At 37.2% G+C, this 18,518-nt stretch overlaps 1 protein-coding gene across 1 annotated transcript in view; it reads right to left on the bottom strand.

Moving 5' to 3' along the window:
* Positions 1 to 18,518, bottom strand: part of DCBLD2 (discoidin, CUB and LCCL domain containing 2) — a 181,214-nt gene that overhangs the window by 14,354 nt on the left and 148,342 nt on the right. The window contains exons 4-12 of the mRNA XM_007945793.2: positions 15,963 to 16,014; positions 12,865 to 12,937; positions 12,430 to 12,563; positions 10,484 to 10,524; positions 8,871 to 9,086; positions 6,683 to 6,807; positions 1,658 to 1,808; positions 768 to 854; positions 542 to 667 (exon numbers count right to left, since the gene is read on the bottom strand). Of these exons, the coding sequence (XP_007943984.1) occupies positions 542 to 667; positions 768 to 854; positions 1,658 to 1,808; positions 6,683 to 6,807; positions 8,871 to 9,086; positions 10,484 to 10,524; positions 12,430 to 12,563; positions 12,865 to 12,937; positions 15,963 to 16,014 (1,005 nt within the window). The remainder of the gene's footprint in view (positions 1 to 541; positions 668 to 767; positions 855 to 1,657; positions 1,809 to 6,682; positions 6,808 to 8,870; positions 9,087 to 10,483; positions 10,525 to 12,429; positions 12,564 to 12,864; positions 12,938 to 15,962; positions 16,015 to 18,518) is intronic.

Here is an 18,518-nt window from a genome sequence, read left to right as displayed (position 1 = left end):
TGGAAGCAGACTGCTAAATTTTTCTCCAGCAGAATGGCTGGTGGGTTCTAATGGCCAACCTTTTCTTTAGGAGCCTAATGACTTAACCAATGCCCCAATGCACCACCAGAGCTCCTTAATGTGAAGAAAAGCTATCTTTAAATATTTGAAGAATAATTCTACATGGCACCTAAAAATAAAACTTAGATCAATGAAGTCAGTCTTTTCACCAAGAAAGGGAGTCATTTTTTGGGGGGTGCAGTAGTAATGACAGAGTAGAGTGGTGCAATGGTTAAGTACTTGACTGCTAACTGGAAGGTTAGCAATTCGAGCTCACCATCTGCACCATGTGAGAAAGACCTGGTGATCTACTTCCATAAATCCTAGGAAACCCTACAGGGGCAGTTCTACTCTGCCTTATAGGGTTGCTGTGAATTAGAATTGACTTGATGGTACCTAACAATAACAACAAAATAACTGTCTGAGGGAAATACACCTGAAAACTTGTTAGAAAAACCCAGAATAGTACTATGTAATAGGTATTAACTTGGGGTCTGCATACCTTTGGTTACATTTGGAGTTACAGTAGTATTTTTGATATCAGGAGTGGCAGTTGTTTGCTCTGTCTGTGCAGGGAATGCATTGCCACTGCGAGGTTGTAGTGGTTGAGTAAATTTGGGGGCACGACCTTGACAAAAAGAATGTAAAAACTCTTTATTCTTTTCTCTCCATCAACTTGATTAAGATAAACTTGAGACATCAAACTCTCACATTTACAGTAGGCAGACCTTTGGCTCTTTCGGGAGGGGCTGTAGTATTCTTGAGATCATTGCTGTTCCTAGGAGGTGGAGGCTGAGTAGGTTTTGGAGGACGACCTTGAAAAATGGTTCAGAAAAGTTTACACATTTTGCTGATAAAAGCATAATTGAAAATATAATTCTAAATGTCTTTAAAATTGTATAGGATACTTAATTCTGCAGAGTGATTTTAAATCTCAGAGAGAACTATACGAGGAGGGTAAATATTATATTCTGCATTAAATGTACACATATACCCAGATTCAAACATTTTTAAATAAATAAGTTGTCTAAGAAACTCTTCCTAGGAAGGAGAATAATAGGGTGTAGGATGATGTTGGACTCTAAAGCTATAAAAGTGTCACAATAATCTGACATATTATTCTATCATTTAATAAATATTTATGAAGAGTCCATTATGTACCAGGCATTTTGGTAAATTGTAGGGACACAACAATGAACGTAGTATTAAAATAGTATACAGTATTGAGGGAGGTTATTCCCTTCTTAATTTGTCAAATTAAAGGCATTTAAATTAAGGTTACTGTTAATAATCTTTAACTTTTATGTGACACAAATATTATACTATGTAAGAGCTGATTAAAAACTACCAAGTTTGAGACTAAACCTACAAACTATCTCATTACACTATTTCATGAATGGTGCTATCTCTTATTCCACTTGTAATTTTGGAAACCACTCTAATACCTGACTTTTTAACAAGATAATTATTTTTTGAAATACCTTTAAGAAGATACTGTAATTAGAGCTTACACACAAAAACATTCACATTACTCTTAATTATGTTCTCTGAGAACAAAACCATTTTTAATTAATAGTCCAGTGAAAAAACCATGTCTTAAAAGCCATGGTTGCTTTACCTTTAGGAATAAACTGACATCCAAGCAGTTCCATTTTCATGGCAATTTTCTGCTGCCATTGAGTAGGGTTCACTCTAATAAAACGTGCAACAATTGGTGGCAAAAAGTTATTACGTACATCCTGGTGATAATCTTTGTTTCCTTGAAATATCTTTAAAAAACAAAAAATCGGTACTTTACATCAACAGAGATCACATTGAATCCCTTCACTTAAACTGTATTTTTTTTTTTCGCTCTGAGTCTTAAATGAGATCTGCGAAGTGTGACAATAAGCAAGAAAAAAAAATTAAGTATATAAATTAATTATAGTTAGGAAAAACTATTAAAAAGCTGTATAGTCTTCATAAAAATTTACAAAAGTACTGAATATGAAAATGCTTTAAGAAAATTTAAGAATTTAACAAGAGCGCTTGCTAAGTTGGCAATCTGGAAACAAGGTTTCAATTGCAGTGAGGTTTATTGTATTAATAAATTAGTAACTCTAGTCCTGTGGAATTTCCAAATATTTAAACACATCCATTTTATTTTCCAAGTACAGCATAACTGAACACAAGCAGTCTTTAGAGGAAATGGTTCACTTGTATAATTTTCGTAATTTTTCTCTCAATAAATAGACTGAAAACTAACAATACTAATGACTACCTAACAGATACAGGCCACCACCTACTGGATACACAGCATAAATACAGCTGGTATATTATAAGCAGTTGTCATTCATGGTTGATGACTTGAACCAGGAAAGAGACTATGAAACACTGAACACTGTTCTATACCTAATTTAATGATTAAAACTAAATTAAAAATGCATTACACACATAATCTTTAGGTAGAAGTATTTTAAGTGAATCTTATTCCCTCAACTATTTCAAACAAATAATGAATAGCTCTTAATAATTTACAAATGATTTTCATGTAATATTTTGCTCTTTCTGACAACCACATGAAATACAGCACAGGAAACCATGGCTCAGGGAATGCAAGTGGATTGCACTGCTGATCAATGACAGAGTGGGAATATCAATCAGCATCTTGTGACCCTAAGTTTATGGCTCCAGGCTAAATTATCTAGGTAGTTTCTGAAGATCATTAAGAAGCAGACTTCAGCCTACAATCAAAGTGATTTATTTTTTAGCAGTAAGTAAATGTTTAATACCTCAATCAAGTAATTTCAAATTATCATGGCCATTTTATTCCCGGCTGAATCCCATGGCAGTAGATTACAGATTTCTAAAAATGTTAATATTCTAGATTTTCTAAAAGGGTTGTTTTAAAGTTATAATAACCTCCAACCTAGTAGATTGCCATTATTTTCTCAGATATTACTCTAAAATTAATTTAAAGGAATTTATTTGGGATCTTTTTATATATAATATACATTAGTAGAATAGGAAGAATAGCTGAACATCATTTTGAGACATAAAAGTGATCTCTGAAATCTTACTCCATATTTCAGTCTAAATTTTATCAAAAACTTAGCAGGAAAAAAAATCTTATAAAAAAACTCAGTGAAAGGATTTGCTATAATTAACCTCTGAGCATTTATGGAGAATCCTGTGTGTACTGGAAGGTCTGCAAGGTGTCATGAGGGCAAAAAGGAAATGGAAGTCAAAGTCGCCACTCTCAAGGAGATTGATTTTATTGGCTATCAGCATACACAAACATGGCATATTAAAAAGTAATATATTATGAAAGCAAGTTGTGTCTGTCCATTCATCTATCCATATAGTCCACTCTGGGAAACAAATTCAAAGCTGTCTGTGTGTGTGTATGTGTGTATGGTCATGTGTGTGTACATGCTTAGAAAAGGTGTGAAAATGCACACACTGGAGTGTTAACCACAAGAATCCTTGAGGAGCTGGGGAAAGATGGTGTTGATAGGCAAGTATCAGTGAGGGAAAAGATGTTATTTCATATCATTCAATGCAAGAACTTCTGTTTCTGTCCATGACAGTATAACAGGAATGGGACCTATTCTCCCACCTCAAATATATGAAAAACTGGTGGCACAGTGCCTAAGGCATTTGACTGCAAACCAGAAGATTGGAGGTTCACACCCACCAGCCACTCCTTGGAAGGAAGATTGGGCAATCTACTTTGGTAGTGATACTGCCTCGGAAACTCAAGGAGGGGTTTCTATGAGTGGGCTCCGACTCAACAGCAGTGTTTGGTTTGTTTTTTTTAGATAAAATATATAAAACAATGATTTTCAGATACTGAATAATGGGCAGCACAGGATAATAATCCCTGAGAGAAGGGGAACAAATTAAGGCAAGTCGTACTATTGCCTCAATACCATCTCTAGAGATAGTTTCCAAGTCACATAGAGGGAGGGAGATCCCAAACTGAGCCTGGTGGCCTCTCTAAGTAAAGGAGACAGAGGTCAGAGATCAGGAATGCAAGGTAACTAGAACTTGCACACCAGAGTGTAGGAGAGAAGAAAGCTAGAAGGGGGGGGGGGAGTGAAATGTGGCCATCTGTAAAGGTTTCCCTTTACATCTTTGGCTGCACTTAAGAAAACTACCTGTGCTTAGAGAAAGAACACTGGAAAGGAGCCAGTACAACAACTGTCAGAGTTCCCACAGGTCTGGGAACACATTCCCAATAGTCAAGAGTGGAAAAACCTCATAAAACATTGGATTTTGGATTGAGAATTGAGAAGAACACTGACTCAGTGTGGAGAAAACTAACCCCCACTAAAGGCTGCTCAGGTCCTGCCTAACACAACTTAAAAGCAAGCCTTGAAAACATTAAATTGTTTCCAAGTAACTTAATTTACCCCAGAATAAAACAAAACAACAAAAAAAGTTTAAATAAAAAATCTAGCACCAAACAACTAAACAATGTCTCACAATGCCTGGCATTCTACCAAAAATTACCAGACTTGCAAAATATGACCTAAAATGAGAACTATCAATCAATACTAAACACCCAGATTTAGCACATATGAAAATATTAGTAGACCGGGACATTAAAACTTATTTTAAATATATTCTATATGTTCTAAAAGATAGAGAAAAGCTTAAGCATGTTAAAGAGCATTATAGAGAAATTTTTAAATAACCTCAAAACTGAAAATCTTGAGATGAAGAAATTTAATATTTGAGAAAGAATACACTCCGAACAAAGAGAATAAAAACAACCTGTTGCTGTTAAGTCGTTCTGACTCATGTGTTACAGAGTAGAACTGCTCCACAGTTTGAGCTGTAATCTTTATGGAAGCAGATTGCCAGGCTTTTCTTCTGCAGTGCCGCAGGGTGGGTTTGAACTGCCAACTTCTAGGTCAGTAGTCCAGTGAAAATCATTTGTGCCACCCACGGACTAGATGGGCTTAATAGCAGATGAGACATTGCAGAAAAATAGATTACTGAGTTTGAAGACAAAGCAATATAAATTTTCTAAAATAAAACAGAGAGGAAAAGATTAAAAACCAAGAAAAAAAAAAGAGAATCAACAAACTTTGGGACATCTTCAACGGTCATGATATTTATGTAATTAGATTTAAATGGAGGATATTTGATTAGTAAGTTTTGCAAATTTGATGGAAACTATAACCCACAGCTCTAAGAAGTTCAAAGAAGCCCAAGTTAAAGAAACATGAAGAAAACTACACAAAACCGTATCATAATCAAACTGCTTAAAACCAATGATATAAAGAAACCTTTAAAAGCAATGGAAGAAAATAGACACATTACATACAGAGGAAAGAAGAGTGATTACAAAATTCTTGTTGAAAACAATACAAGTGAGAAAATAATGTACCAACCATCAAAAGTACTGAAAGAAAAAATCAGTAAAGAATTCCTTATGCAGTGAAATTATCTTCCAAAAGGAAAAAGAAATGTTTTCTTCAGAAATATAATTCAATGTTGTTAGATGTTTTTATAAGCATGGATAATTCTTGCAATTACAAAAAAAACTAATTATATTTTACAAGTATAATAAATATACAAATCAATATGGAAGTGCCAGGAATAAAGAGTAGTCAAACTGGGGAGGGAGGATTAAGCAGAAGTGGGATAGGTATGGAGACACTATTATTATTTGCTCCAATGGGTAGAGGCTCACCAAAGATGAAGTTGATGTGAAATCAAGTAGAAGGGAGGAAAGAAGGCCTTGAATAACAGCAGAAGAGTTTAGATCCATATAAAAGCTAATAGGGAGCCCTGGAAATTTCTGAACAGAGGGAAAAAAAAAAAAAGTGGTAACTGAAGATATATTAGCAAATCATACATAATAATAGAGAGACATGACAATATAATATTAAAACGAAATTCACAGGGACATTTCATTGAAAAAAATGAGTCTATAATTACAATTCTAGAAGTAAGGTATTTATCTTGGGGACAGGGACTGCCCCAGTTACAAGATCCTTTGTGGTAGATCACGAGCCAGGAACCTGGGTGAAAGGGACAAAGATGAGAATGGGATCCACCTCGGCCTATCCTCTATCCATTGTCATCTACTTTGGCTTAGTCCAGCATTTTCATATTTTTTTGCTAAGTAAAACAATTTCATAATGACTAGAAAACTTCAGGAAATTCTTTAGGTAACAAGTAGAAGTTTACTAAGATGGAAGCTGGTGGGATAATCTTGAAATGAGCTTCCAATCCTGTTACATCCTATAACTTACTGTAATTAAGCCTTTAGTTATTCTGTCTTTCCCTTCTTTGCCCATAAATAGAAAAATGGGAAACAATCAGGCTCTCCATGATTACATGTGATAAGAAAAGCTTGACAAAGAAATGACAAGTTCTGTTGTTAGACTTACGTAATAGTGTCTAAACGACCCAGTTAAAAATGGAGTGGCAAAAATTAGGAATACTTACCCTTAAAATCATTGAAAGGGACCTGGCATCACTGAGAATTTTCTAACTATACTTAGGCAGCCATTAACAACACTACGTATGATAACCACAAGAGGGCAGTCACAACAAAGTTATTTTTAACATATTTTGTACAGTTTGTGACCCTTGGAAAAGGCCCATATTCTAAACGTTTTGTAAAATATTGTGGTAATCATTTTACCTTATCTTGCTCCACACCAGGCTCTCTGTATACAGTCCATTTCTGCCCATCATCACTGTACAGAATTCTGTAAGCAGACACATAGTAATTGTGCTCCACCATTGTAGATCCAGTGGTTATGATGCCTGGGAAATGAAGGGTTGCTCTTATGAGTGTACACAGCGCTGATCTGCAAAGTGTGTTCAGCATCAAAGCATAAATTTCAGAGATGCACTGTTCAAAGATATCTGACATTTCTATACGTAACTGCACGGTTTCATGATAATAGTTGCTAAACCCTTGGCTTTGTTCCTTTACAGAGACAGGAAGAATTATGGGCTCATATAAGGAAAGGGCTATTTCATTTTTGGCAGCCTATGTTCATATCAAGGAGCTTTGGTAGCATAGTGCCTAAGGCATTTGACTGCTAACCAGAAGGCTGGCGGTTCAAATCCACCAGCCACTCCTTGGAAAGAAGGTTGGGCAATCTACTTTTGTAGTGATACTGCCTCGGCAACCCAAGGAGGGGTCACTATGAGTCGGGTCTGACTCCACAGCACATAACAACGACACCAACAACATGTTCATACCATTGTGAAATATATTTCAACTATTGAGTAAGAATGCCTTGCAGGGAATGAGCAGATTAAAGACAATCACTATTATTATTTAAGTACTAAAGCAAAATCTTAAAATGATCTAAATGAATATCAACCAATAATTATAACCATTTGCTAAGTTCCCCTAAATAAGTTTATATTGGATACATGTGGAATATTTGTAACTTACAGCACTTAAAATGGATTGCTTGAACATCAATTTCTATTAATGACTGTAAGAGATGGTCATTTCAGATGTCTCAATAGTATTTTATTGAAACACTGCCTTAAAAGAACCTTATTACAACAGGAGGCAAAGTTATGATAACTTCTTAACCACACAGCTACCCACCCGGAGGAAGCGAGTTGTTGGGCCTCTGAGCTTGGGACCATGGTTGCAGGAGACATCAAGCTCAACTGGCATAACATACTACAGTAAAACACTGTTCTACATCCCACTTTGATGAGTAGTAACTGGGGCCTTAAAAGCTTACAAGCAGCCATCTAGAGGCAATAAGTGGTCTTTCTTCATCCAGAGCAAAGAAGAATGAAGAAAACCAAAGACATATGGAACAGTCAAAGGGACTAGTGGACCATGTCAACCTCGGCCTACTTGACCCTGAGTCCAGATGAACTAGATGGTACCTGGCTACCACTGGCAACCACTAGGCAAGGGATCAGTGCAGGAGATACTGGATAAAGTGGGAGAAAAAATGTGGAACAAAATTGAAAATCATAAAAAAAAAAAAGACCAGGCTTACTGGTCACAGAGACTAGTGAAACCCCCAAGACTATGACTCCTAGTCACCCTTCAGGCTTGGAATTGAACTCACTCCTGTGGCTTCCAGCCAACAATATGTAATCATATAAGGTGAACATTTATACCAGGAAGATACACGCCTTAGATCAATCACTCATGGTAGATCAGAAGGGCAGCTTCAGGAAGATAGCTCAATGGGAAGGAATGCATAGGAGAAAAGAACACAAGGAAAAGGTAACCACAGGGAGGAAGTGGGAAGAAGGTTGTTATTTTGCAGTAAAAGTCATGAAACAAAACATGTAAGAACTGCTGTATGGAAAATAAATTTGCTGTGTAAACTTTCACCCAAATCATACACACACACACACACAAGGAATTTTAATACTATTAATAAAAAATAATATTAATAAGATTATTTAAGGCAGTATTACCTTAAAAGTAAAGTTCTATTAAAGGAGTTCTGGTGGTATAACAGTTACAGCATTGAGCTGCTAACCAAAGGTAAGCTTTGAACCTACTAGGCACTCTACAGGAGAAAGATGAGGGTAAAGATTAACAGTCTTGGAAACTTTATGGGGCAGTTCTATACTCTGTCCCAAAAAAGGGTCATCATGAGTAAGAATCAACTTTTTCTTTTTGGTTTATTACTAATAAAAAATTAAGAATGAAATATTACCTCTTCTCCTTTGTCATATTTTATAAAACCATCTCTAGTAATACTAACAGCAGTAAAGAAAACTTAAACTTAAAATTAAATTTTCAGTGATTTTTCCAGGAAAACTGTAGTTACTACCAGGTTTCCAAATACAATCACAACTATACATTGTTCCAGAAAATTCTGTCTCTTAACCTGTTATCTTCTTTTCCTTATTCAGATCTATTTGTAACCACTGATATTCATCAGTGGCAAAAGCAGCCCAAGGGGGCCCAGGTTTTTTCAGCCTGGCTTTCTCAGGTTTCCAACTGTTCTCTTGCCCTGTGTGGTCAGTCCACTCCAGCACAGATGATGCAGTTATCTGAGGATCAGCAATCACACCAGATTCCATCCCAAGTGTTCCATAGCAACCTGAAATAAAGAAGAGCATAATAATATGGTTTCAGACACAACTTCAAAATCTACATAAACCTGCCTACTGTAAACTGTCCATCTCACTTCTAGTTAATATATATTATTCTAATAATATACTACAATAAAAAAATTTCAAAATTAGGCAAGTTACTTGTTAGGCAAATGCTCATCTTCTGTGTCTTGTTAGGAAATCTACAAACATATGTATTGCAATAAGCATTAGTCAAGGGTGATCCATGGTCCTCTCCCTGGAACACCGTTCCCAGGTCAACGGATGACTCAACTCACCTTACCACCGTCTGATTTTATTCCTATGTCACATTTTTCATGAGGCCTTTCCTGACTATTTAAAATTTCAAACCAGTTCCTCCTGCATTCCTTGCAATTATTTTTTTAAGTCTTTTATCCAACTGACAGCAACCCCTGCTTGGGTTTCCAAGGCTCTATCACTACAGAAGTAGACTGCCCAATCTTCCTTCCGAGCAGTGGCTGGTGGGTTTGAACTGCCAATCTTCTGGTTAACAGTCAAATGCCTTAGGCACTCTGTCATCAGAGCTCCTTTTTTTTAGTTTTAGAGTTTTCATCATACTGTAAATAAACCAAAAAACCAAACTCACTGCTGCGGAGTCAATTCTGACTCATAGTGACCTCCCCTTGGTTTTCCCAGGTGGTATCTCTACAGAAGTAGATTGCCCAAACTCCCTTCTGAGGAGTGGCTGGTGGGTGTGAATCGCCAGCCTTCTGGTTAGCAGTCAAATGTCTTAGGCACTATGTCACCAGAGCTCCCATATTGTAAACAGCATACTGTAAATAATATTTATTTATTTATTTCTTGATAATCTCTCACCACCAGAATGCAAGCTCTAGGAGGGCAGGATTTTATTTATTTTGGTCACTTGTGCCTAGCAAACAAAAGGCACTCGATAAATAGTTTCTGTTGAATTAATTAATTACTTCTGACAAATTGCTAAGGAACTTTTCTCCCTGCTTATGTGATCAGTTTCCATTACTGTGAACACCTTCAATTTATTCTATTCAGTATATTGTTAAGTACTTCACTTATGTCCTAGTGTTATAGTGAGAAAGTGCAGGGGAAAAAAAGAACAACTGATATAGTGCCTGGCATATAGTCAAGTGTTCAAATAATATTTAATATTAGCTATTATACAACTTAAGGGGCTCTGGTGGCACAGTGCCTAAAGCATCTGACTATTAACCAGAACGGCAGAGGTTCAAACCCACCAGCCACTCCGCAGAAGGAAGACAGGGCAATCAACTTCTGTAAAGATTTACCATCTTGGAAACCTAATGGGGATTGCTATGGACAGTAGTGCGTTTGGTTTGGTTTTTAGATTATACAATTTATATGTTAAAAAAGTCTATGAAAGGCTTACCACTTGTCTTGAATGTAAAAAGACTTGTAGATAAGTGTCCTCTGAAAGAGAAAAAGAGGTTTTTGGTGACTTTCACATAATACATGACATTCCCATATATTTCTTAGTGAAACTTTTGCTTTTGTTTTCATTTTACTATTAAAAGAAATAAAAATATTCAACAGCTACAAATTAGATAACTGAAATTGATCCTTCTGCCTGTCCCTGAAAAAAAGTCTCACTTCCAAGCAAAACAACTTCTGAAATCAGCATGAACAACTTTCTCTGTAAGTATCTAGTACCTAGCTTCACACATGACTGTGAAAATGTGTTCATGTAATATTAAAAATAAACTTATTTCTTTTTCATGAAATAAATTAACTCTGGGGCAACTACTTTTGGTGAAAGCATACTAAAGAGTTTAATTTACAGAGAATATGGCTCAAGTTTTCCAGGGTAAACAGAAGAAAATATAGATACTAACAGACTGAATTTAATTTAATTAATTTAATTAAATGTACAGAGAATATGGCTCAAGTTTTCCAGGGTAAACAGAAGAAAATATAGCTACTAACAGACTGAATTTTTGAAAGGCAAGAGACATTCTGAGAGTAAGTCTTAGTATCAGAATGCAGCACTGCATTTGGATTTCAAAGTAATGGGACAGAGTATGAGGTAGTGAGAGTAGAAAAGTGGAAAAAGTCATTCTCTAACTCCAACTCACTGCTATTGAGTTGAACCTGACTCATAGCAACCCCTCCTTGGGTTTTCAAGGTGGAATCACTACAGAAGTATATTGTCCAGTCTTCCTTCTGAGGAGTGGCTGGTGGGCCAGCAAAAACTTGGGAGAGACAAAATCATCAGTATACTCTTTTATGTTAGCCCAATGTTCATACCAACACAAGAGGGTTTTTTTTTTTTTTCTTCTTTTAATCTGAGCAAATTCCACCACCACCACTACCATATATATATATATATATTCCCCCCACCAAGGTAGAACAGGAGAAAGGAATGAAAGCATCTGCATAAAATTATCTAGAAGAAACCAAAAGATGGAAAGTAGCTGACTCTACACCAGAAGTGGCAAACATCACATGCACAGCCTATTGTATATGGCCACAGAGCAAAGAACAGTTTTTACATGCTTAAAGGGTTGTAAATAAAACAAAGCAGAATAAGTAATAGAGACATGTGAGGCCCACAAAGCCTAAAACATGTACTGTCTGGCCATTTACAGACAAAGTGTGCTGACTCTTGCTCTCTACTACTCTGAGTAGAAGTCATACCCTTGCTTTCCAAATGGGAACTAAGAACTCTGAAGAGAAGCTGATTTCAATTAGTCGTAGTACTATCTGCATGACTGAGCAGACCTAAGAGGCAAGGTTCATCAAAAGAGATATCTAATATTATATTAATGGTTAATGATTGGATCATCATTTCTCCTGGGTTGATACCTCGTCCTAGCTTTGTAAAACAGCAAAATACCACAGATGTCACGAAAGTACATTCTTAAAATATTCTCTTGGGATGAGAGAAGGATTCATAATACTACTAGTTCTGATTTATATCAAAATTTAATTTACATTCTAAGCATTTCAATTATCCTCACTGCATCCAGATCATATGGCCTGTATATACGAGCAGTTATGCATTCTGATCTTGAAATTGAAGTAAAGTAAAGATTTGGTGACACACTTCTAAACTCCTACCCCAAACCATTTCAAAACTTAGAAAAGAAAGAACTAAACCATCCACCCAAATGACTACTTTTTTGAAGCAGAACACGTTAAAGTTGTATCATACTGTCTGAACTCAAAAAACTAACTCTCCAATGTATTCAGGCATTGAGCACATACAAATTATGAACATTTAGTACAGATTAATGTTATTTCATGAACATCATGAACAGTGATATTGTTGAGGTCTAGCCAGTCCCTAGCCCACCCTTACCCAACATGCATACTTACACCACAGATGTGACGTTGTTAGCCAATGAACTTTCATAGTATGGTATACCTTTACTAATAACAACACTGATTTGGCCACCCAAAATGTTTGACACTACTCCTGCATGCACACCAGCCATGCACAATGGTGATGACTTGAGGGAAGGAAAAAGAAAAGATTAATTCGTAATTTTCTCTTGATAATTCATTACAAAAGACAACTTATACTTCCCCAAGAAATTAGTCAATCTGGGCTGTTTTCTAAATAAACATGGACAGATTATTAATGTTTTAACATAGAACAGCTGTGTAACAAAAGAAAGATAATAAAACATTATATATTACTGAAAATAAACAATTCCTGGAAAATGAAAATCAAGATTAAGACCTACTATAACCTATTCTGGAGTTTAAAAAGTATGCCACACCTTTAAAATTAATCTATATCCAACTTACATCTCTGTACCCATGCGGAATTGTCCCAGATATCTCAGCAAAAGGAAGCAGACAACCAGCTGGGCAGTACTTACTGAAAGATAAAAACAAGGAAAAGGGTGCTAACACTGTATTTTCTGGGGAAAAAGATGAAAAAACACACATCCATTTTTCACTTCAATATAAAAAGCACTTATGGACCAGTGAGTCTTAAATTTTCTTTGTTACTATTTATAACCTCCTATAAAACTTGTCATGAATATTACTAAAAATATGTAAGATAAAATACAGAAATTTTTATTTAGTGCTTTCTCTGATAGCATAGTGCCTAAGGCACTTGACTGCTAACCAGAAGGCTGGCGGTTCAAACCCACCAGCCACTCTTTGGAAGAAGATGGGGCAATCTACTTCCGTAGTGATACTGCCTCAGAAACCCAAGGAGGGGTCGCTATGAGTTGGGTCCGACTCTACGGCACATAACAAGAACAACAATGCCCTCCATTGGGAGCTCTGGTGGCATAGTGCCTAAGGCATGTGACTACTAACCAGAAGGCTGACAGTTCAAACCCACAAGCCACTCCTCGGAAGGAAGATGGGACAATCTACTTCTGTAGTGATACTGCCTCGGAAACCCAAGGAGGGGTCGCTATGGGTCAAGGTCGACTCAATGGCACATAACAACAACAACAATAAATAGTAGATACATTTCTACTGTAAAATGTATTTCGTCAGTTTTATTAGCTATATGAACACATGGGGTCATCACCATGAGTAGGAAGTGACCTAAAGGCAACTAATAACAACCACCCTCTATTGCTTTAATTTAAGTTGTATTTAAAAATGTTTGGCATTCACTCATTTATTCATTTTCTCACTCACTCACCTATCCACGCATCCATCTACTGAACACATTTAGCTGAATGTCTATATGTTGTTTATTAAGTGCTATGCTAAGGTACTGGGTTCACAAACATCAACTAAAATACAGCCTTTGTCCTCACGGAGCTCACATTCCAGTGGGGGAGAAAGACATTAAACTAATATTCACACAAATAGTAAATTACAAGTATATACTCTTAAGAAGAAAGGATGCTCTATGAAATAACTGGGAGAAATCTAACTCAATAAAAGTAATATAAACATCCAATAAGCTTAGCAAGACAATGTTTTATGTGCTTCCAATAACATTCGTAAGAACTCTTTGTGGCACATACTATTTTTATCTCACTTTATAGATGAAGGAATTGATGAACAGAGAAGTTAAATAATGTGCCCAGCTCACACAGATGGCAAATGGCAGATGGGCACCAGTTTGTACTGTTATGCATGACTCTGCAATGTCCCTGTCAGAGAATGGCACTCTGAGGAAGGGATGTCTCAGCAGACAGCTAATGGATACCATAGGATAAGTGGAGGGAAATAAATGTACACCCATCGGAAGGAAGTGCCTGCCCATGAAGCAGGGTAGTCTGGTGAGAGTCTGGAACTAAAGATGACCAGTGCAGGAAGAGTGCAGTGAGCAAAGAATAAAGCTAATTTGGGAGGCACCTGGAGAAGTGGGCAAGGGCCAGATCATTTGAAGGCCTTGTGGATTTGGCAAAGTGTGGACTATATTTCTAAGTAAAAGGCAAGCCACTCAATGATTTTGACAGCTTACAAACATGGTTAGATTTATATTTTTTTGAAAACAGAATTCTGGCTCCTGTGAGGAGAAGAGAGTGTAAGCAATCATTAGTGGAACTGGAGACACCATTAATCAGCTAGTAGAAGTGATACACCACTAGAGAAGAGGATAGAAGGCACAAGCCAGAGGCCGGGATGATCCTCCCTCCTGCAGCACTGCCTGCCAGGAAAAAATGCCAGGGTTACCTCTGGTGAGTGCTTCTCCTTTCAACCAAGCACCTGTGTGAAGAAGGTACCCTTCCCAGATAGAGAGAACCATTCTTGAAGATAAAATTAAGGTTCTTTGAGGAGTGGAAGGAAGCTGGGGGGAGTCTTAAAAGATGAAAATAATTTTGTTAAAGAAAGAGGAGTAAAGAGATGCCAGACCAAAGTTCTAAAAGCTCAGAGCAGTGGAAATAATACAGAGTGGCTTCAAGATGGAGCACATAAGGGAAAACAGGCCAAGGACTACCTGTGAAGGATCCCGAAGACCAGCCTAAAGTACTCAGACTTCTGGATATAAGCAGGGAAATGATCAGATAAATATTTTAGAGAATACCTTGGCAGCAATGTGAAGGACAGAAAAAAAGCCAACAAAGGTTAGGAATGGAGGCTCAATTAGAAGTTAATCCTAGTCTAGACAGGAGACGAGGGTTTGAAGCAGAGAAACAGTGGTATCTGGGAATAAATGCTATTTGGGAAACAATAATGTAGACTTCAATGATAGCGTAAACTGTCCTCTCCTACCTTTATTAGCAGTTTTGTCAGATTTTGAAGAGCCACTGGTTTTACTTTGAAAGCATATTAAAATGATACTTCCATTGTGGAGAAGTGCCCAATACTACAATTAAAGCAAACTTTAAACATGGCAACTAAATGGCTTTAAATGAACTGTAATGTAATCTTGGAACAATGATGTGCCACACAAAATACATTCATCTTAAGTGTATAAAGAATGAAGATGAACAAGTACATGAAGAATACATTAGTTTCCCAGGGCTGCTACAACAACCCTGGTGGCATAAAACAACAGAATTTTATTCTCTCACAGTACTGGATGCCAGAAGTCTGAAATCAAGGTACTGGCAGGGCCATGCTCCCTCCGGAGGCTCTAGGGGGTATTCCTTCTTTGCCTTTTCTGTTTCTGGTGGCATAAGGCATTCCTTGGCTGGTGGCAGTATAACTAACCTCTCTCCATTTTCACTGGGACTTTTCCCCTACTCCTTTTGTGTCTGTCTTCTTTCTCTTGGGAGAAGGATTTAGGGCCATAGTCAATCTAGGATGATCTCATCTCGAGATCCTTAATTACATCCGCAAGAACTCTATTTCCAAATAACGTCATATTCACAGGTACTAGGGGTAGGACTTAGACGACCATTTTGGGGTAACGTAATTCTACAAAACAGAGTTATATTTAAGCAAAAAAAAAAAAAAAAAAATCACATATATGATCATACCTGAACTCAGGTTCCACAAAATTGGATGCAGTATCCAAACAAGTAATTAGATCTGGAAAAACAAAAATAAAAGCCTGATTCAATAATATATAGATTTACTCTCTCTAAAACAGTAACTATTTATGAATCCCAAATTCTGTTCTAAATTTAAAAATCTTAACAGATATCAAGGTGGTAATAATAATTTTTTATAAATTTTCATTAATCACAATTTCTTACTGGTTTTAAGTATGTTGATTTCTGAGGCTTTATCCTCCCAGTATCGTTTCCCTACCACGCAATTTCAGAGTCACACATCATACACACAAAAAACACATTTTGTTGTTGTTGTTATGTACCATCAACAAGTAAAATTCATAACCTTAAAATACACTCTTGAACTATATTTTCCAAAATCCAAAGGAAAATATTCCTTAGTTACTATACGAATAAAAATGATCCTTTGTTGGTTATACATGATGAAAAAGAATGACACAAGAGAAGGGAGTTGGTTCTGTGAATCTAAACAACTGCTATTCAAAATCTGGTCCATGGACAGGACTGACCACATCAGTATCATCTGGAAAATTATCAGAAATTCAAATTCCTGCAACATCAGTAATAACAATCAAAAACCATGTGTTTGCTTATATAGGTAGATAAGGCTGTTTATATATGCATAGGTAAGTACATATGAATATATATATGCACATGTACAGGTGTTTCTGTAAACAAATATGTACGTGCATGTGTGTGTGTGTGTGTGTGTCTGTGTCTGTGTGAGAGAAAGCTGACACACTGTGAAAAGTGTAACCAATGTCACTGAATAATAGGTATAGAAATGAGAACCTAATATGCTATGTAAATTTTTTCCAAAAATACAATAAAATATATTTTTTTATATTTTTGTGATTTGGGTGAAAGTTTACAGAGTAAATTCATTTTCCATACAGCAGTTCACATATACTTTGTCTCATGACATTGACTGCAACCTCCCACAATACAACAGCGCTCCTCCCACTTCCTCCCCATAGCCACCTCTTCCCTGTGTCCTTCCCTCCCATGCACTCCTGCCCCCTGAGCTGTCTCCCTGTGCAAACACAGCCTTTCTATTGTCCCATGATAGATCTCTCCAAGGAGGGTATCTACCTAATGTAAATGTTCAGCTCATATGTTGTCTTTTGTTTGGCTGGAAGCCATAGAAATGGATGTGATTCCAGACCTAAAGGGTAGCTTGGGGCCACAGTCTCTGGAGTTCCATTAGGCTCTATCAGATCAGCAAACCTGGGCCCTTTTTCAATGTATATCTATATGATTTTGAGTTTTGCTCCACATTGTTCTCCCACTCTATCCAGGATCTCCTACACAGATCCTGTCCCCACCCCCACCCTCAGCAGCTGACAGTGGTAGCCAGGCACCATCTAGTTCTTCTGATCTCACAGTCATATAAGCTGAGGATCTCATTGTGTACCAGTCTCCTGGGCTAATTAATTGTTTTCATGTGTCTTTGGTGTTCTTCATTCTTCTTTGCTCTGGATGAAGAGAGGCCTATAATTGCATCTAGATGGCCACTTGCAAGCTTTTAAGATCCCATCACTACTTGACAAAGTAGGATGTGGAAAAGTGTTTTTGTGTAGTATGTTATGCCAATTGAACTTGATATCCCCAGCAACCCTGGTCCCGAGCCCATAGGTCCAACTACTTGCTCCCTCCAGGTAGCTGGCTATGCCAAGAAGTGACTACAACCTTATCCCTTGTCAGCTCTACTATATACCAAGAAAATCTCACAGAACACACAAATACACTTGTAGAAATATAATCCTCCAACCCTATACATGTTCTTGGGCACACTCCCCCCTGCACAGACATACCTAATAGTTCAGCCTGTCCACCCATCTATCTACCTGTATATCAATGTTTGTCATCACTGACAATGCAGTACTGTATGTGCAAAAAGGTTCAACCTAACCTTTTGCACATACAGTACTACGTTGTCAGTGAAGGCAAACAATGATATACAGGTGAATAGATGAGTGCAAAGGCTGAATTATTAGGTTTGTCTGTGCAGGGGGGGAGTGTACCCAAGACCATGTATAGGGTTGGCAGATAATGCTTCTACAAGTGTATTTGTAAGTTCTATAAGAACTCACAAGTAGAGGAGAAGGGCAATGTACCAAATAGGAGTGACCAATATGGCAGCACTGAGGATGAGAAACATAGAGAGGTACATAGGAGGTACAGACAACAAATATGAACCCTTTTGCACATACAGTACTGCAATGTCAGTGAAGGTAACATGGGTATATGGGTGGATAGATGGGTGGACACGCTGAACAATTAGGTATGTCTATGAAATGGGGAGTGTATCCAAGAACACATATAGGGTTGGCAGACAATGGTCGTATAAGTTTATGTGAATGATCAGAATTCCCAGGTGTATAGTAGAGCTGAAAAGGGGCAAGGGTGTGGTCACTGCTTGGTCACAGCCAGCTACCCAGAGGGACAGAGCAGTTGAACCTGCGGGCTTGGGACCGCAGTCTCAGGGGACATCAAGCTCAATTGGCATAACATACTATA

Source organism: Orycteropus afer, unplaced genomic scaffold (genome assembly GCF_000298275.1).
Source record: "Orycteropus afer afer isolate SDZICR_OR568_19922 unplaced genomic scaffold, OryAfe1.0 scaffold00143, whole genome shotgun sequence".
NCBI lineage: Eukaryota > Metazoa > Chordata > Mammalia > Tubulidentata > Orycteropodidae > Orycteropus > Orycteropus afer.
This window is presented reverse-complemented; position numbering and strand designations above follow the sequence as displayed.